This window comes from Kogia breviceps, chromosome 4 (assembly GCF_026419965.1).
Source record: "Kogia breviceps isolate mKogBre1 chromosome 4, mKogBre1 haplotype 1, whole genome shotgun sequence".
Lineage (NCBI taxonomy): Eukaryota > Metazoa > Chordata > Mammalia > Artiodactyla > Physeteridae > Kogia > Kogia breviceps.
In genome coordinates this window covers 30,141,935-30,162,559 of record NC_081313.1, presented here as the reverse complement: position 1 = coordinate 30,162,559, position 20,625 = coordinate 30,141,935, and the positions used below count along the sequence as shown (strand labels likewise).

The following is a 20,625-nucleotide window of genomic DNA, read 5'->3' as shown; positions in this document are numbered from 1 at the left end:
AATCTGAGAAAGGTAATTGCTTTGGACTTGTTTTTATTGAATATGTATTTTTAAATTGCAAATTTTGGACACATTGGCATTTATAAAGTTTCCATTTTTAAAGTAAAAGGGCTATAAAAATGTGGTAATTTAACAGATTTTGAGTATGCTAATTTAGAATTTAATTTTATTTGGACATTTTACTTTTATAATTTTATCTGGATCATTTTCTTTGCTCTATTTAATCATTTCATTAATAGAGTCAAAATGTACCTAATCTGTGTGAGGTAACTGCCCTACCCTAATGGAAATAAACATGTACACAGATTTCTATGATATTCATTCATTCCAATAATTTTTATTAGTGCCTGCTACATCTCAAGTAGTGTTGTAGGTGCTTGAAATATATTAGCTTGCACCATATGAAATTAATATATGAAAACATCTGTAGTTTTGTCTTGACATTTGGAACAGATTTATCCTAACTGCCATGAACAAAACAGATGAAATACCTGTTCTTTTATGGAAGTACATCTAATAGATTGAGATGGAAAATTAAATAAATGCATATATAAACAAAGATCTATCAAATGGTGATAATTATTATGCAGAGAACTGAAGTAGAGAAATGTATTGTGACTGAGTTGGTAGTTCAGGTGGTGACTTTAGGGAAGAGCTCTCTGCAGCGGTGACATTTAAGCTGAACTCTTTTTTTTTTTTTTTTGCGGTATGCGGGCCTCTCACTGCTGTGGCCTCTCCCATTGCGGAGCACAGGCTCCGGACGCGCAGGCTCAGCAGCCATGGCTCACGGGCCCAGCCGCTCCGCAGCATGTGGAATCCTCCCAGACCGGGGCACGAACCCGTGTCCCCTGCATCGGCAGGCGGATGCTCAACCACTGCACCACCAGGGAAGCTCTAAGCTGAACTCTTAATGACAAGAAAGAGCCAGCCATGGACACATAGGACTTAGAGCATTATAAGCTGAGCCTGTGCAAAGGCTCTAGAGCAAGGACAAACTTGATGTGTCTGAGAAACTGAAAGACTGGTGTAGCTGGAGCACAGAGGGTGAGGTAGAGAGTGGTATGAGATGAAGACAGAGATAGACGGCCAGGTGATATAAGCCAGGGTATGAAATCTGAATTTTATTTTAGGTACGATGGGAAGTTATTGGAGGGCTTTAAGCAGGAAATAACATGAACTGATAAACATGTACAAGGCACACATAGATTAGAGTAGTACAAGATGTAATATAATTAGAAGTTTAATAGAAGTAGCAACAAGTGGTCATCAGATTTAATCACAGAACTGTGGATTTTGAACTATGTGTTCGGACTCTAATGTAATTTTCTCAGGGTGTGGGTGGGAGTGGAGGACTGTCCTCACCCACTTGGATGCTTCAACAGTAGTGTTAGACTCTAGTGTCATCAGGATTTTCAGGAGCTTCTAGACCCTAGAGAGCCTTATATGTAATGTAGGATCAGAAAGGAAATTGTCTAGAGGTTCCTTTTCATAGATGTCTGCTTCCCTGGGGAAGAAAAGTTGGCCCTGACCTGATTATGGCTTCTCTTAGGGAGCTGGTGTAAACAGAGAAACAGGTGCTCTGTTTTTCCAGGATCTACCTTCTCCCCTTTCCCTCACCATTGGCCACTAACTCAGTTTCAGCTGGTACTCCCTCCTTTTCTCCCCGAGAACAGCCTGTGTTTCTTTCTCTCACCTTTATGCTTTCCTCTGACTGAACCTCTCAGTTGGATATTACTAATTTCCTTGTACATTTAACACTAATTATTGCAATAGATTTTTATTTAAGCTGTCTTTATTTTGTGGCAACTGAGGTATTTACTACTTGTGCTCCCTATTTTTGGTAATAATGTTTCTGATAACAAATTGTATCCTTAATCCATATAATTTCACTGGAGGAGAGAGGCAGAACTCGTGGTTTTTATTTTTATTTTTAAAAATATATTATTTATTTATTTATTTATTTATTTATGGCTGCGTTGGGTCTTCATTGCCGTGCACAGGCTTCTCATTGTGGTGGCTTCTCTTGTTGCGGAGCGTGGGCTCTAGGCACGCGGGCTTCAGTAGTTGTGGCACATGGGCCCAGTAGTTGTGGCTTGTGGGCTCTAGAGCACAGTCTCAGTAGTTGTGGTGCATGGGCTTAGTTGCTCTGAGGCATGTGGGATCTTCCTGGACCAGGGCTCGAACCTGTGCCCCCTGCATTGGCAGGCGGACTCTTAACCACTGTGCCACCAGGGAAGCCCTCATGTGATTTTTAGAAAAATCTAAAAAAAAAAAAACGTACAATCCTGGTATTCAGAAGATTTATCTCAATTTCTTATCTTTCTGTCCTACATACTTATAGGACTTTTGCTCTTTGCTAATGATTTTTATCTTTACAGATGACTTTACATACCTAAGGGAGACTGATATTTATGACACTTTGTGAAGAAAAGTGACAGTTATTGAATTGTTTCTGGGAAGATTCATAAACATTCATAAAAGCTCAGAGACACACCTTTTTATTCCCTATGTAAATATCTTCCCAGTTAGAGGAGACAGTAGGAGAGAAGGCTTTGTGTTCTTTTCCTATGCCCGAGACTAGATTATGATTGTTGGAAATTTAAATATCTGAAACTTGGTATATATACTTTAATTTCTTTAATCTCCCTCTGTCTTGAAAAATGATATTAGCAGGCTTGACTTAGAATATATTTCATGTTAATTTCTTTAATCTCCCTCTGTCTTGAAAAATGATATTAGCAGGCTTGACTTAGAATATATTTCATGTAAATCTTTTATTTTATTTTTTATTTTTTATATTTTTTGTGGTACGCGGGCCTCTCAGTGTTATGGCCTCTCCTGTTGCGGAGCACAGGCTCCAGACGTGCAGGCTAGTGGCCATGGCTCACAGGCCCAGCCGCTCCGCGGCATGTGGGATCTTCCCAGACCGGGCCTCAAACTCGTGTCCCCCGCATTGGCAGGCAGACTCTCAACCACTGCGCCACCAGGGAAGCCCCATGTTAATCTTTTAAATCAGAGCTAGTGGCAGAATGTATTGGGGATTTGAGTTGCTTATTTGGTATGATGTTTGCTGTGTGAAAGCAGTAAAATTTGCAGAAAATTAAATCATTCAAGTTCTTTTAATGGTACAGTGCCTTACTCATAGTGAATTAAAAACTGGAAAAATTTCATCAGTCTCCTGGCTGTTTGCCTATGCAGAATCAGTCATCTATTGACTAAATTTTTCGTTTCTTTCCATATCTTTGTCAAAGAGCTAAAATGTTAGTGCTTGGTGTGGACAGAGCCTATGCAGATCACATAAGAAACTAATCATTTCATTTCAAGGAGCAAAAACCTACATATACTAATTACCAGTTTTATTTTGAGCGAATGAGTGAAAACCTTAGCAATATGTATTTTTTAAAAGATAACAGTTCTGTCATAGTATTTTCAAATTTCTCATTCAAGTTACTTTAATTAGGGAAAGATACAGAAGGCTGGGGGGAAGGATATTATTACCCTTTGTATTTAATCTCAGGCCAAACTGAAATCTTGTCATTTATTCAGGATTACTGAAAATCACAGTTTTCTACTTTCTGTTAAATACTAATACATTGAACATTTAATATGCTTGAGTATTACCTCAAACTAGATTTTTATCCCATGACACTATGAGGAATGCAAAGTCAGGTAAAATGCAGTCTCTGCCCTCCAGATTTCATAATGCAGTAGGAGAAATAGCTATATATTTCAGAGCAGCCCACAGTAGTAAACTGTACACTGTGACCGGTACATTTATGTGTGTGTGTACGTTTATATTATCTGACCAAAAAGTTTCATTAAACTGTACTTATTTACCTTTATTTTGTGTAATGCACTCTGATACTGTCTCTTTTGTTTCTATGTCTACTTTGTTTCATGTTTTTAGGAATGCTGACATTTGCTTCATGACCGACTAAAGAGACACAGTGTTCAATGTTAAAAAACTATTCTAGAATATGTTAAGCATTATTTTAGGCCATTTTGTATATATCTTCCTTGTTGTGGTTTTGTGTAGGAAATACTGATTGAAGAGATCTATAAAAGGAGGTATGAGTTCTTGTATGTATAATTGTAAAATCATTTTCTTTAATTTACTCACAGAGCAGCCCTTTCGACTTATTCCTCTGCAACACTCGAAGGTGGCCAGTGTTGTTAGAGAGCAGAATCTTTCTAATGTGTGGACAGTTGAATATGCCCTTGAATTATTATTTATTGGTGGCCTGGTTCCAGAAGCTGTGTGGTTGGCACAGAAACTTGGAGACTGGAAGACGTCTGTTTCCATTGGTGTGGCCTTGCAACTGTTCTGTAAACATGATAGCAATTTCACAAGGTATGTATTTTTAGGAAAGTATGATGGTGTCATCTAAAATATTTTTTATTTCACTCATTGCTGGTATTTACGCATTTTGTGGAATCCTTAGTTCAGCATTGTCCAATAGAACTTTTTTCAGTAATGGAAATATTCTATATGTGCTATCCAATCTGATAGCTACTTGCCACATGTATTTATCGAGCACTTGAAATGTGGATAGTAAGACCAAGGAACTGGATTTTCCATCTAATTTTAATTAATTTAAATTTTGAGAGCTATATGCAGCTAGTGGCTATTGTATTGGACAGATCAGAGGCTTACTTATGGTGTTAAAACATCTATTTAGCACATTAATTTGTTAGTAGTGCCCTCAAAGGGCCTATAGTCAATGGGAAAGTTTGTCTTTCCCAAACAGGATTTGAGATTTAAGCTAATCAAACTAATCCCTATATTTTAACTATTCTGAAGGTTATGGTATTGCTGTATCTTCTATATTTTTTAATTCAATAATTCAATGTATGTTTAGTTATTAAGTAACTCTGTATCAAGCTCTATGCCAGGTATTTTAGTGGATTGTAAACTTAAATGGTACATAGTTTCTATGCTTAGGCATTTATAGTTTAATAGAGAAAATAAGACAAAACATTATTACAGTTTACATAGTATGGTAAGAAAAGTGCCCGTGGTACAGTAGGGAGAGCAATAATATCAAGTGAGGGAAGGACAAGAAATACTTTATGTGGGAGATGTCATTTGAGATGGGCATTGAAGGGAAGATGGGATCTTGACAAACTGAGTAGCGGTAGGGAGAGAGAACATTCCAAGTGTGAGCAAAGGCATATGGCAAAAGCAAGTTTGGTTTGGTTTGGATAGAGTAAGTATGAAGGGCAGCAGTGGGAGGTAAGGATGAGGAGATATATTAGTACCATAATTATGGAAAGCCTTAATACTATCCTCACAGTATTTCCTTGCTTATTTCTTATCTAAATACGGGATGAATAAGGTGAATTTCTCTGTTCTTTAAAATTTCATGTTTAGCTCTTGATGTGTGTATGTTTCCTTTTTTCAAAATTTGTAATCTTTTCCCTTAATTTGATGTGATTTCAGGTCCAGGAAAAAGGGTCTGAATCTACCGTTAAATATGACTCCAGCACAGATTTTCCAGGAAAAACTGCAGTGTTTTTTAGGTCAGCCAGCCTCTTTGGAAGCAAAAAATGAAATGGGCTCAAAATACAAACAGTTTACAGGTGTGTTACCTATGTATGGTCGACACATGTATCAGCTTAATTAATATAAAGCTTATGGTATATTAAAAAGCTTTTAAGTACCCACATATATATTAATGCTTTGAAGTAATAAGCTTATCAAAAATAAAATTTTGCTATTTATTCTTAATAATGGGAGCATCCCAAACTGACGCAGTTCAAAATACAATGTTCAGTATCTGAATGATATTCTGATTTTCCATGCATAACCTTTCTTTGTACTAGTGGTATTTTGCTGCATTTATATTGTTTTCTTTTGCAGTCAGAATTGTAGAATGTCAGACATCGAGGGGTACTTAGAACCTAATGCATAAATCATAGAGTTGTTTTTTGCTTTTAATTTGAAAAGTTCTGAGTGGTATTATAAAAAAATATATAATATTACATGTAATACATAGATTTACCCAGGAGCCCTATAAAATTCGTCTGTTTTAAAGATGGGGAAATTTAGACAAAAAGTAATGAAGTCCATTATTTAAAGTCATATATTTAATGATAAAACCAGGATAGCTGTTTTGTTTTATTAGTGCTTGTCTCCATTAAGGAGTGAGACTTCTCTAGATTCCTAGAGCTTATTAATTATAACTTCTTTTTCTGGAAAGAATTCATAATACTTGGAAATCAGACTGAAAATTTCTTTGATAATTTTCTATCAAAATTTTTTTTCAGTAAATGAAAAGATAATGTATCTACATGAAAGTTGATTTTGAAAAAAAGGACTAAAAAATTCCCAGTCTGAACTTCCAGTTCTGGCAATATATGGTTTTAGATGATCTGAAAACTCTCCCACAGTAAATACATAGATACAATATGTTTCTAGATAAAATATAAAGATATGCATTTAAAGGCTAAGATTTAAAGAAAGTAAGGGAAATTTCCAGGGGTCAGAAACAAAGAGAAAAAGTCAGTAGATTCCACCCCTAGGTATTTACTCAAGAAAAATAAAAACATAGGTCCACTGAAAAACCTGTATATGAATGTTCATAGCAGCTTTTGCATAATAGCCAAAAACTTGAAATAACCCAAATGCTTATCAACTTGTGGATGGAAGAACAAATTGCAATTTATCTGTACAATGGAATAATAAATAATAAAGAGTAGCAAACTACTGATAACATGCAACAACATGGATGAATTGAAGAACCATTATGCTGAATGAAAGAACTCAGAAATAAAACTACACACTGTGTGATTCCATTTATGTGATTTTATAAAAAGCAACACTGTAGGGACAAGAAACAGATCAATGGTTACATGGGAGTAAGGGGGGAATGACAACAAAAGGGTATAAGAACTTTTTTGGAGTGATGAAAGTGTTCTTACAGGCTGTATAGATTTGCCAAAATTCATTGAACTGGGGACTTCCCTGGAGGTCCAGTGGTTAAGATTCTGCACTCCTAGTGCAGGGGACCCAGATTCCATCCTTGGTCAGGGAACTGTATCCCGCATGCCACAACTAAGCCATGTGCCACAGCTAAAACCTAGCGTAGCCAAATAAATATTTTAAAAAACAAACAAAAAAACAAAACTCATTGAACTGTACACTTAAAAAGGATAAATTTTAGTGTATGTAAATTATACCTCAACAAACTGATTTAAAAACAAAAAACTCGGGCTTCCCTGGTGGCGCAGTGGTTGAGAGTCCACCTGCCGATCCGGGAAGATCCCACATGCCGCGGAGTGGCTGGGCCTGTGGGCCGTGGCCGCTGGGCCTGTGCGTCCGGAGCCTCTGCTCCGCAACGGGAGAGGCCACAACAGTGAGAGGCCCGCGTACCACAAAACAAAAACAAAAACAATAACAACAACAAAAAAAAACCCCAAAAAACTCAGCGGATGGTTAGTGAACTGGAAAATGAATTTGATCTATCTCTGTATATATACACACACAAAAAATATATAGAGAGAGAGATAAAAATGTATAGATATAAAGAAAAGAGTTGGAAAATATGAAAGAGAAGTTAAACTTTGTATAGAATGTTGTGGAAGATACAACATATGTCTAATAGGAGTTTCAATAGAGCCACACCAAATTCTGGATAGTGACTACCTCTGGAGAGAGGAAGTGAAATATGATTGGTACCTAAGGAATTTCAGCTGTATTTGCAACATTTTTTTAATCTAAATTGAATGTAGGAAACATGTTAATATCAGACAAGGATGAAAAGTCAGTGTGTGAGTGTTTTCATATTATATTCTATACCTTAAAGTATGCTTAAAATATTTCCTAATATAAAAGTGTATAAGTCTCCAATTCTGTCACCTGCATCTCTGCATTTTGCCTTCTGGAACATGTCTCCATATATACATACACTTATATAATTGAAGCCATACTGTATGACTATTCTGTATATTTCTGGGTTTTTTTTTTAGCTTCACAAGTCCTTTTTATTATAAAAGTACTGTGATGGACTATTATGAAAAAGAAAATAATTACTCTCTCACTGCCTTCATGTAATGTTGTATATTATTTTGGAGTCTTTCTTGACATTTTATTTTTCCCATTAATATTTTTTTCTTTTATTATTATTTTTGAGTCACGACTATATCCCAAGAGTATTTTTATTATATAATTGTTATTACAGTGTCTTGTATAATTTTGGAAAAGTCTTTGTGCTGTGATTACCTTTAATCTTAAAAGTAAGAGAATCTTTATTAAGTTTCTGTCTAGAAGTTTGGGTGTTTTGCATGTCAACCAATATGTTCATTTTTGGCAGTCAGCTTTTTCAGATATGAAATTTTATCCTACAAAATAGCATGAAAAGTATAATATAAATTTTAACTACTTTACCTAATTTTGTATTTGCTAGATCCCATTGAAGAAGAAGATGCAGATCTGCTATTTGGTTCTGTGCAGGAAGTACTGAAAGCAGCAGTTATGGCTGATGCGGATATTCTTTCAGAGACATTTCAGCTTCTGATGAACTCTGCCAAGGACTTCAGTCAGAGACTGTGGGGCTTAGTGCCGGTCGGCTTGTATCTTCCAGCTCCTCCTTTATATTGTCCTCAGCCAGCTATTATTAGTGAAGTAAGCTTAGTGCTTAATCTTTTAATTAATTTAAAGTTGATTTTGTCCAATTTTTAAAATAATCAACTTGATAATAATCATCAAGTTAAAAATGCAGGCTCTGAAGCTAACTTCTGGATTCCAGCTTTGCTCTTTATTTATTGTGTAATATTGGGCAATGTACTAAACTGATGTTTCAGTTTCCTTATCTGTAAAATGAAGATGATGATAGTACCTCTGACAGCATTATTGAGAGTATTAAATGAGATATCCTGTAGAAGCTTGTACTTTAGGGCATAGGACACATAGTAAGCATTCAATAAATGTTAAGATTATTTAAATTAAAAAATTAAGAGATATTTCTCTGTATCCAGATTTTTAAAAAATAAACATTTGTTTAGGGTAGCAAAAAGAATGTCAGAATTTAGAAGCCATACATTATTTTTAATTACTTACTTTTGGCTGTGTTGGGTCTTTGTTGCTGCTTGCAGGCTTTCTCTAGTTGTGGCGAGCGGGGGCTACTCTTCGTAGCAGTTCATGGGCTTCTCATTGCGGTGGCTTCTCTTGTTGCGGAGCACAGGATCTAGGCACGCAGGCTTCAGTAGTTGTGGCATGTGGGCTCAGTAGTTGCGGCTTGCAGGCTCTAGAGTGCAGGCTCAGTAGTTGTGGCACATGGGCTTAGTTGCTCTGTGGCATGTGGGATCTTTTGGGACCAGGGCTTGAACCCGTGTCCCCTGCATTGGCAGATGGATTCTTAACCACTGCGCCACCAGGGAAGTCCCAAGCCATACATTATTTTAGTCTTGTATTCATCTCATTGTCTGTGCCTCTTCTGAAAGACTTAGTTTGATTTTTCTTTGATTTGAAATGTCATTTTTTTCTCCTACACTTTTCAATTGATAGTTCTGTCTTATAAATAGCAATACTGTATTCCTCTCAGGAACTTTTTTCCTCTGCTCTTATTGAAAATCATAACATAGCTGGTTTTAGAATTTAAAGTGTTAATGTAAATTATTTACATTTAAATTGTTTTAATATTCAATTAGCAGTTTAAATTGATTCTGGTATTTTCTTTACTACTTTTTCAGAGTTAGCAACTTTTTTCTTTTTTTAGACTTATTTGCTGTATTCTCATTGTTATATTTCAAGTTACGTTTCAGGTTAAAATATTTCATTTGTTGATATTTCAGGTGTAATATATTACAAATGGAAAGAATAAGTAGTCTGTGGTATTTCTCAGTAATTCCTCTTTCCTCTCATATCTGAGTCTTCAGTATGTTGGTTTAGGAATTAGAAATAGCATTTAAGATATTTTTGGATATGCTATGCTGATATTAGTTTGGTAACTATCCTTAGTAGTACTTCATTTTATTATTTTTTAGTAAAATAATCTTCAATGGTAGGATTTCTCTTAAATGTCCCTCTGTATCAGTTAGAACCCCTTGGGTTGTAAGTAACAGAAAACTTGGTAAATATTGGCTGGCATAATTGAGAAGCCCAGTTATGTTACTGAAGACTTGGGCTCTTTCTTTTAGTTTGTTTTCTAAGGTGTCTGCTTCAGTTTAAGGCTGGCTCCCTTTGTGGGAGCAGGATGGCTGCCAGTAGCTTCTAAGGATACCTTGTCCATGTCCAAAGGGAGTGTGAAGGGGAGAAAGAAAAGCAGTAAAAGTATTTCTCTCCCAGCATTCCAAGCAAGAGTACTGAGAGTTACTCTTGTAAGACCGACTGAGGTCACTTCCCTGTCCTCTAATCAAACACCTTGGCTAGGGTTAATACAAGGTACTGCTTAGCAGTTGACTAGGGCCTTCCTTGGCAGCTAGGGAAATGGAATCAGCTCTCCTTGAATCATTTGGCTATGTAGGAGAGGGGCAGGTACCCAAATAAAAACTGAATACTCTTAAGAAGTGACAATGGTAGGAGAAGGTTGGGGAAGCAAATGTTTATAGTACATTATCTCATTCTCTGGGAAATTAATCTGTAGCTACTGACTTGAATTGTGTTTATTCAAGAAACATTTTTTGGATCCTGCCACATATTGGAGTTTACTCTATACACTGTATGACAAGGCCTTTGCTCCTGGGTAGTTCTCAATAGTGTGGGAAACAGATACGTAAATCAGCAAGAATAGATTAGTGAAAGCTATAATGGAAGTCTGAGCAAAGGGTCATAGTAGCACAGAATGGGAGAGCTTTACAGAGGAGGTGACATTGAAATATAATGGAATTTTTCCAGGAAGAGGAAGGGAAAAGTCATTCTTTTTGAAAGGAACTTTCTCTGTAACATTCCACCCATGGAGTCAGGGGTGATGGCTTCAACTGTTGTAGCAGAAGACTTGGGATTAGGGTCGACTTATCCCTTTACATTGTTCGAGGTGAGAGAAGTGTTTCCTTGACACTAGAAATAGCTATAGTTAATCTCTGAGGCCATGACTCAAAACTTCCTTTATAAATGTCCAGGGATATTCTACGTTGAGAAGCACTATCTTTATTTTCACTGTAACATTTTAAGTTTCTGTTTTACTAGCTACTAAAATTGTTGTTATTGTTTTTTTTTAGGAAGATGGTGATGATCTTCTTTTAAAAGCTGAAAAAGATAATCGCCAAAAGGTGTCTGGTATCCTTCAACGTGTTCTCTTGCTTTTCCGGGCAGCTCGGTGTTCTTTTCCTGTAGCACAGTGGTACATCTTGCAGTTGAGATGGGCAAGAAAAGTCATGCAGAAGGTATGGAGATGTCCTAGTCACTTATGTGCTATTGAAATAGGGAAGAACCTTTTGTACTCTATTACAAGTTAATCACTAAAGGGTTGTTGCTGCTAACCTTAAATTATACATAATGACCCATCTTTGGGAACCCTGCTTCCCTGGTAATGAGCATTAAGCTAAAATACCTCTTTTTAGCTAACAGGAAACATCCTGACCAGGCCCACCTGTGAATGACTGCAGGGAGGAAGAAACTAACACATGCCCTCCAGAGGCTGATGGGAACCAGGAAGTGTTTGACTTTACTCCCTCCCCTTTTAGTATAAAAGGAACCTGAATTCTAACTCAGGCAAGATGGTTCTTTGAGGCATGAGCCCACCATCTTCTTGGTTTCCTGGCTTTCTGAATAAATAAATTCGTTATTCCTTGCCCCAAGAACTCATTTCTCGATTATTGGCCTGTAGTGCAGCAAGCAGTATGAGCTTAGACTCGGTAACAGTATGGTAAACAATTTAAATATACTAATATTTATTAATACTTATAATTGTGATATTTTCCCAAGGAGTCCTGCCCTATAAATCCATAAATTTCAGGCTTATTTATAGTACGAAACCTGGACAGACCGAGTTCTTTCTGCTGAAAGATAAGGACTCTGAACTGGAGCTCAGTGTTAGTCCCATGTGGTCTGACAATAGAAAGTGTAACCTAGTCAGTTAATTCCAGGTAATTTCAGTTACTTTTTTTTTTTCCCCCGTTACTTTCTTTTCCCACAATCATTGAAAATTTGAGCTTAGTTCAGGGTTTACCCCACTTCTTCCTGAGACATTATCTCTGTTCTGTGGGGGCTTCTGTGGTGTCAAACCGTGGAAAGTTAGTTCTTGGTGGTGTATTTCCTTGCAGTAGTCACCCCCAGTCAGAATCTCCCCCTTCCTGTCTTCAGAGATGGGCAGTTCAGTTTGATTTTGGGGCTGTCATCTTCTACACTGACTTCAGCTGAGATATAGCTGCATTCTTACCTGATCTGCCGCCAGATGGGACATCTGCTTATATGTCCCTTACCCAGCTGCAATTCCTCTGTTGTCTGTCTCTCTGTAAAATGTGGAGCTAAATATTATTAGCCCCCAAAATCTAAAATTTGGCCCTTGACTAAATTACTAAATGTAACGAAAGTTTACAACTTTTTTTTAGTAGAAACCCTAAGAGAGACAGAAGTTGTTTATCAAGTTGTTTTTGAAAATTTTCCTTTTTTAAGAGAGAAAGGTTTGTGAAATTTGCATACAGCTACCATAAAAATACAAGTTAAAACTATTAAAACTATACTCATTCTGTATCTTGTTATCCCAAAGGTGTTTTTAAGGATGTTTACGAAGAAGGGCAGAGAGTTTTCCTGTATTATTGAAAGATTGTTTTTAATAGCTTCAAGATCTGTTGAGCCTGAGTGTTTGTTATAAGAAACTTTATTTTAAAAATTGCTTGTTGTAGAAAACAGTTTCCTTTATTTTTTCTTTTTGGCTGCATTGGGTTTTCGTTGCTGTGCACGGGCTTTCTCTAGTTGCGGTAAGCGGGGGCGACTCTTCGTTGCAGTGCGCGGGCTACTCACTGCGGTGGCTTCTCTTGTTGTGGAGCACAGGCTCTAGGCAAGTGAAATGTGGAAAAGGAAGGCAGGAGAAATGAGGCACAAGGGAGGATTAGAAGAGTGATAAGGACTCAGTTCAACCTTGCTGGTTTGAAGAGGGCCATTATCTGAGGAATGAAGGCAGCTTTTAGAAACTGAAAATGTTTCCCCAGCCTATAGCCAGTAAGGAAATGGGGGACCTCAGTCCTGTAACCATGTGGAATGGAATTCTGTCAACAACCTGAATGAGCCTGGAAATAAATTTCCCCTAGAATCTCTAAAAAAGAAGGCAGCCCTGCTGTTACTTTGATTGGCTTTGTGAGACTGTAAGCAGAGAGCCAGCTGAGCTGTACCTAGACTTCTGATCCACAAAAACTGTGTGATATTAAATGGGTGTTGGTTTCAGCCATCAGATTTCTGGTAATTTGTTAGGGTAGTAAAAGGAAACTAATATAATGCAGAATCTTTATTTTAGCGAATTTCTTTACCATTTTTTAATTGATATATAAATTACATTCCATAAAATTCACCTTTTAAAAATGTACAATCCCTTGGTTTTTAGTATATTCACAGAGTTGTGCAGCCATCACCACTGTTTAATTCCAGAATATTTTCATCACCTCAGAAAAGGAACACATTAATAGTAATGTCCATTTCCTTTTCTTCCCAGCCCCTGGCAACCATTAATTTACTTTCTGTCTCTACGAATTGGCCTACTGTAGACATTTTATATAAGTGAAATCATACAATATGTGGCCTTTCGTGACTGGCTTCTTTCACTTAGCATAATGGTTTTATTATTTTTATTTTTATTTTTGCGGCACGCAGGCCTCTCACTGTTGTGGCCTCTCCCATTGCAGAGCACAGGCTCTGGACGCGCAGGCTCAGTGGCCATGGCTCACGGGCCCAGCCGCTCTGCGGCATGTGGGATCTTCCCGGACTGGGGCACGAACCTGTATCTCCTGCATCAGCAGGTGGACTCTCAACCACTGCACCATCAGGGAAGCCAGCATAATGGTTTTAAAGTTCATTCATGGGGCTTCCCTGGTGGCGCAGTGGTTGAGAGTCCGCCTGCCGATGCAGGGGTCGCGGGTTCGTGCCCCAGTCTGGGAAGATCCCACATGCCGCGGAGCAGCTGGGCCCGTGAGCCATGGCCACTGAGCCTGCGCGTCCGGAGCCTGTGCTCCACGACGGAGAGGCCACAACAATGAGAGGCCCGCGTACTGCAAAAAAAAAAAAATAAATAAATAAAGTTCATTCATGTTGTAGCATGAGTCAGTACTTTATTCCTTTCTGTGGCTGAATAATATTCCATTGTATGGATATATAACATTTTGTTTATCTATTCATCCATTGATGGACATTTGGATTGCTTCCACTTTTTAGCTCTTATGAGTAATGCTGCTATGAACATTTATGTATAAGTTTTTTTGGGGGGTGTGCAGTGTATTTATTGATTGATGCATTGGGTCTTCGTTGCTGCGTGTGGGCTTTCTCTAATTGTGTTGAGCGGGGGCTACTCTTGGTTGCGGTGTGCGGGCTTCTCATTGCGGTGGCTTCTCTTATTGTGGAGCACGGGCTCTAGGCATGTGGGCCTCCAGTAATTGTGGCTCACGGGCTCTAGAGCACAGGCTCAGTAGTTATGGTGCATGGGCTTAGTTGCTCTGCAGCATGTGGGCTCTTCCTGGACCAGGGATTGAACCCGTGTCCCTTGCATTGGCAGGCGGATTCTTAACCACTGTGCCACCAGGGAAGCCCCTATGTATAAGTTTTTGTGTAGACACGTTTTTCATCCATGCGTCAAACTGCACCAATAATTGCAAGCATATAGGTAGCCAAAAGATACAGGTGAAATGTAGCGAACTCTGGAATTGCATACACTGCCTCAAGTCTTTTCTCACTGCAGAAGAATGTGTCCTGGTTTTTTCCTGTGTGTGTGGTACGCGGGCCTCTCACTGTTGTGGCCTCTCCCGTTGTGGAGCGCAGGCTCCGGACATGCAGCCTCAGTGGCCATGGCTCACGGGCCTATGTGGGATCTTCCAGGACTGGGGCACGAACCCGTGTCCCCTGCATCGGCAGGCGGACTCTCAACCACTGCGCCACCAGGGAAGCCCATCCTGTTTTTTTTTTTTTTTTTAAATGTCATGACACCAAAGGGAGCTATTTCAGTTATTTAACATCTCCTTTTTATATCTCTCTAATTATACAGCTTGTGTAACATTTTCCAGGGGTCATACTCCATAAATCCATACATTCTAGATTTGTTTCTAATAACCAGCCTAGACAGACTCTGTATGTCTGGTAAATACCGTTCATTTGTTTGACAAGAAGTCTGTCCTTAGCTTGCTTACAAGGGGATTTGACTAGATCATGTCTTTCTGGAAGCGAATAGTAGAGGGAGAAAATAGATTACAAGCCTACTGCTAATCCTTTTCTTCCCAGGTTTATGTCTCTTAGATCCCTTTTCTTTTATTCTTTTTTTAAAAATAAGTTTATTTATTTTTATTTATTTGTTTTTGGCTGCATTTGGTCTTTGTTGCTGCATGCAGGCTTTCTCTAGTTGCGGCGGGTGGAGGCTACTCTTCTTTGCCGTGCACTTGCTACTCATTGCGTTGGCTTCTCTTGTTGTGGAGCCAGGGCTCTAGGTGGGTGGACTTCAGTACTTGTGGCACATGGGCTCAGTAGTTGTGGTTCACGGGCTCTAGAGCACAGGCTCAGTAGTTGTGGTGCACAGGCTTAGTTGCTCCACGGCATGTGGGATCTTCCCGGACCAGAGCTCGAACCCGTGTTCCCTGCATTGTCAGGCAGATTCTTAACCACTGTGGGACCAGGGAAGTCCCCCTTTTCTTTTATTCTATCACAGTTTCCTTTTAACACACAGTAGTTTCTTTTATTTTCTAGTCTTGATTTGTTAGATTAGGTTGTTGGTCCTGAACCATATTTTGGATTGGTCTGTCATTTTTTCATTTAGTGTCATTTAAGTTGTTCCTCTTTCTTTTTATTTTCTATAAGCTGGTAATTAATCTATCCTCATCAAAGTAGACAGGTTTGATTAAATTCAATTTAACATTTTCTTAGAATTGAATCCTTCATAAGTGGTATTGTATACTTCCCCTCTGCAGCATATCCTGTTGCACATACGTTTTTTTCTTTCACTTTTCATGATAGTGAGATGGATCAATGAATTTGGGTCATGTTCCACCCACTATCACATTCTCCATCAACCCATCAATTTTTTACATAATTTAGCATTTATTGATGATCTTGACTAGAGTCATTTTTTTATTAGGAGTTGCCAAATGATGACTTTATAATTCTGTCCACTTATAGATTAGTTTTTAAAAGTTTTGTATGTAGATATACCTTTTTCTGTATTAGTATTTAGGTAATGCACATAGGTAGAGTTAGATACTTAAGTTTATTTTCTTTACTATTCCTTTGGGAAAAGTCAGGGCAAATAGCATTAAATTCTTTTTATACAGAACTTTTTAGGCAAAACTGAGTGACAAGAGAGGTTAATTTGGCTAGAACCTTTTTTTTTTCCTTTGAGATTTAGCCTAGTGAATTTGTTGAATTAAATTTGTGAGCTAAATTTCTGAAAGTACAAGTGATTTCAGGGATATTTTCTTACATAGTATGGGAACCATGCTGTGTTTTCCACTCTTTATGGTTTATCTTACCTGCCTTGTTTGTTGCTTTATAGTTTGCTTAAAAATTGACTTATATGACTGGTAATTAACATATTCTTTCTTTACTTTCAGATTCGAATGAAAGGATCCCTTCCTTCATTGAGTCCTTTCCCTCAGTCATTACTTAATTTCTGTAAGGGAGGTGTAGCATTCTTTCGACCTGGGGCAACTGGAGACCACAAGCTTGATGAAGTGTCCATTAAAGTAATAGGTTTGTCCAAAATGAGCTGCTTGCTTATAAATTAGGACTAAATATTAGTAATGATATATTTTACATTTGATTCGGGGAAGTTTCTTGTAATAGAATACTGTGCTGATAATGAAAAGACCATATGTGTACGTTGCCACCAAGGAAATATATCTGAGGGACTTACCTGGTGGTCCAGTGGTCAAGAATCTGCGCTTCCACGGCAGGGGGCACAGGTTTGATCCCTAGTTGGGGAGCTAAGAGCCCGCGTGTCTCGTGGTGCGGCCAGGAAAAAAAAAAGGAAATATATCTAAGATACATTAGGTGAAAAAAAAGAGATAGTTGCAAAACTGTATACACAGAGTATGATTTTATACATCTTTGTGTACTTGTATTTTAATTAAAAATTGTTTTATATTGGAAATTATATATATATATATTTTTTGTGGCTCGCAGGCTCAGTAGTTGTGGCTCGTGGGCTCTAGAGCGCAGGCTCAGTAGTTGTGGCGCACGGGCTTAGTTGCTCCACGGCATGTGGGATCCTCCCAGACCGAGGCTTGAACCCGTGTCCCCTGCATTGGCAGACGGATTCCCAACTATTGCGCCACCAGGGAAGCCCCAGGAAATTATATTTCTAATATTGAAAAATTTTTAACTTAAATGCCTATTTTTTAAAAATAAATTTATTTATTTATTTATTTTTGGCTGTGTTGGGTCTTCGTTGCTGTGCGTGGGCTTCTCATTGTGGTGGCTTCTCGTTGTGAAGCACAGGCTTTAGGCACGCAAGCTTCAGCAGTTGTGGCACGTGGGCTCAGCAGTTGTGGCTCGTGGACTCTAGAGCACAAGCTCAGTAGTTGTGGTGCATGGGCTTAGTTGCTCTGCGGCATGTGGAATCTTCCTGGACCAGAGCTCGAACCTTTGTCCCCTGCATTGGCAGGCGGATTCTTAACCACTGTGCCACCAGGAAGTCCCTTAAATGCCTATTAATAAGTGATTTTCCAAATAAGTTAACAATATGGTATTAAGTAGAGCTATGTGTATTGGCTTTGAAAAATATCTACAATATACTCTAAGTTTAAAGCAAGTAAACTACCAATAAATAGAGTAGCTTATTTACTCTATGAAATGTTTTTAATATTTTCATGTGAGTATGACATGTATGAAATATTTTGGAATAATATGTGTAAAAATTCTGTAAGGATCTCCACAACTTTTATATAAAGTATTGAGGATGAGCATGTTTCTTTTATAATCAACAGTATAAAGACATTTATTTTGGAAAAAAAATAACCAACAGTTGTTATAGTATTAATGTATATACTCATACAGTCTTCTTTCATATTTCCATTCCTGATTTAGGTTGCTTCAGAGAACTTTGTGCTTTGTGTTGGATGCTGCACGTCCGTGATAAGTTATCCTATAGTTGCAGGCAATATCAGAAGGCAAGAGAAAACGTGGAGGGAAAAAAGGTATCAATTACACAGGAATAAGAAAAATAAATATTACTTGGGAAATTATTGCTTGATTGAAGAATCTAGTCTATCCGTCTAAAGTGAAAAGGAAATGATATCTTTCAATATCCATTTAGGACCTCGGAGTGAAGTTTGATTCTTGTATGGTTGAGCACTGTCTCAGTGCCGTGGAATGGGCTTGTAGAATGCTACCGTTCTCTCGGTTTTCTAATATTGAAGAACTTATTCAGGATCTAATTTTGAGCCTCATTGGAGAACTGCCACCAATCAGAGAGGTAATGTAAATGTAGGTAAAAATAAACAAAATCAGAATCATAGACTTTAAAGAATTTTAATTTTATTTATAATTAAGAATGATGCTCATAAAACTCATTTTTAAATTTTTCTGAAGGTAGCAGAAATTTTTGTGAAAGCATTTCCCAATCCTGAGGACATAAGGGTTCCTTTAAGAGAAAAATATCACTCTCTTCAACAGAGACTCAGACACAATGTTGTGAAAGGTATTATTTGTCATTTCTTAGATATCTGATAGATAAATTGCTGAAGATTCTCATTTTGTTTTGAAAGCATTTATTTTCTAGTGCTTATGTTTTTATGCATTTCTCTTTGGAGTTAGGAGTATGAGAAGTCAGAAGCACTTCCCCATTTTGGAAGCACCAATTCTGTTGCTTTGGAACCAGATAAAGCTGACTTCATGTCATGGCTCTGTCAGTTAGTAACTGTGTGACCGTAGGCAAGTTGCTCAGTATCTCTGAGCCTCTTTTCCTTATTTGTAAAATGAGTATATTAATACTTCTTTATGAATATGTATTGAAAGAGGATCAAACAAGATAAAATATATAAAATGAATATATAATGCTTTGTATAATGCAGTTATTTTATTGAAAACTAGTATTCTCCTTTTATGGTTATTTATGCTCCTTATTTTATTTTTTATTTTTTATTTATTTTTTATTTTTATTTTTTTTGTGGTACGCGGGCCTCTCACTGTTGTGGCCTCTCCCGTTGCGGAGCACAGGCTCCAGACGCGCAGGCTCAGCGGCCATGGCGCACGGGCCCAGCCGCTCCGCGGCATGTGGGATCTTTCCGGACCGGGGCACGAACCTGTGTCCCCTGCATCGGCAGGCGGATTCTCAACCACTGTGCCACCAGGGAAGCCCTGTTCTCCTTATTTTATACTATGCATTCAAGATGACCATGTGAAAATTTTTTTAAATTGTGGTAAAATATAAATAATATAAAATTTACATTTTTTTTTTTTTTTCCCCCGGTACGCGGGCCTCTCACTGTTGCGGCCTCTCCCGTTGTGGAGCACAGGCTCCGGACGCGCAGGCTCAGCGGCCATGGCTCACGGGTCCAGCTGCTCTGCGGCATGTGGGATCTTCCCGGACCGGGGCACAAACCTGTGTCCCCTTCATTGGCAGGCAGACTCTCAACCACTGCGCCACCAGGGAAGCCCCAGGGCATACTTTTTTACGGAGTCACTTTTATTGTTCTTTAATGGACCTTTTCTAGCTTCTGCTGTTCTACCTTAAAAATATGGACCATACCTTTCTAACAGATATTGAAAAAAAGCATGATCTGTAAGATTGTAGAACTAAGCCTTAGCCATCAGTTAGATTTCATATTTCCAGGGGGGACCAGAATTGGATCCCTTTATGTCTTGAGTTGAAACATTTTAATGAACTTTAAGGCCTTTTGTTCTTTTCTTTCTAGGTCCCCAAACTCAGGAAATGATGACTGTTATCATGCATTCTATCCATAAAGTGAGGGTGAAAGCTCTGAAACGTGTGCAGAGAAATATAGGTTCTTTTGAGATGAATATATGGGAACCAACTGAAGAAGAAAAACCAGCTGAGGTTCTAGGTTTTGACAAGTTTTCCTTGGGAACTAGTTTGAGCAGGAGCACACTCACAGAACCAGGAAATTCTCTGGTCCACAGTGATGCAGATACAGCTGATACTTTCTCAGAAGCTTTGTTGGCTGAAGAAAAAAGTAGGATACATTTCTCTCAAAGGTACAATTGAGATCTCGTAATAGAAAGCATTCACTTCCTTGGGGAACAAAGTACTTTCAGTATTTTCATGCAACTGATGACCTGATTTTTATTTCCAGCAGCCTCACTGATTGTATTATTACCACCCTCCATACCCACAAGAATGTTAGGAGTGTAAGATGAGACTGTACATTTGAAAATCCATTTAAAATATTACTGAGATACAAAATAATCTTGCCACCTGAAGGTATAAAATAAAATGAGTAGATGAAATTCTAGAGTTCACTGGAGGACTTTTAGTTCTTTTAGCAATCTTAGACTTAAATAGTTCAGGATTATTTGGTTAGCTATATTATTTTTAGAGT

General features: G+C 38.1%; 1 protein-coding gene across 1 annotated transcript in view; it reads left to right on the top strand.

The window, feature by feature from the left end:
• The window catches only part of CPLANE1 (ciliogenesis and planar polarity effector complex subunit 1), a 134,071-nt gene that overhangs the window by 26,516 nt on the left and 86,930 nt on the right, over positions 1-20,625 (top strand). The window contains exons 17-25 of the mRNA XM_067030886.1: positions 4,123-4,351; positions 5,441-5,580; positions 8,406-8,623; positions 11,158-11,322; positions 16,678-16,816; positions 18,152-18,261; positions 18,381-18,539; positions 18,656-18,764; positions 19,981-20,281. Of these exons, the coding sequence (XP_066886987.1) occupies positions 4,123-4,351; positions 5,441-5,580; positions 8,406-8,623; positions 11,158-11,322; positions 16,678-16,816; positions 18,152-18,261; positions 18,381-18,539; positions 18,656-18,764; positions 19,981-20,281 (1,570 nt within the window). The remainder of the gene's footprint in view (positions 1-4,122; positions 4,352-5,440; positions 5,581-8,405; positions 8,624-11,157; positions 11,323-16,677; positions 16,817-18,151; positions 18,262-18,380; positions 18,540-18,655; positions 18,765-19,980; positions 20,282-20,625) is intronic.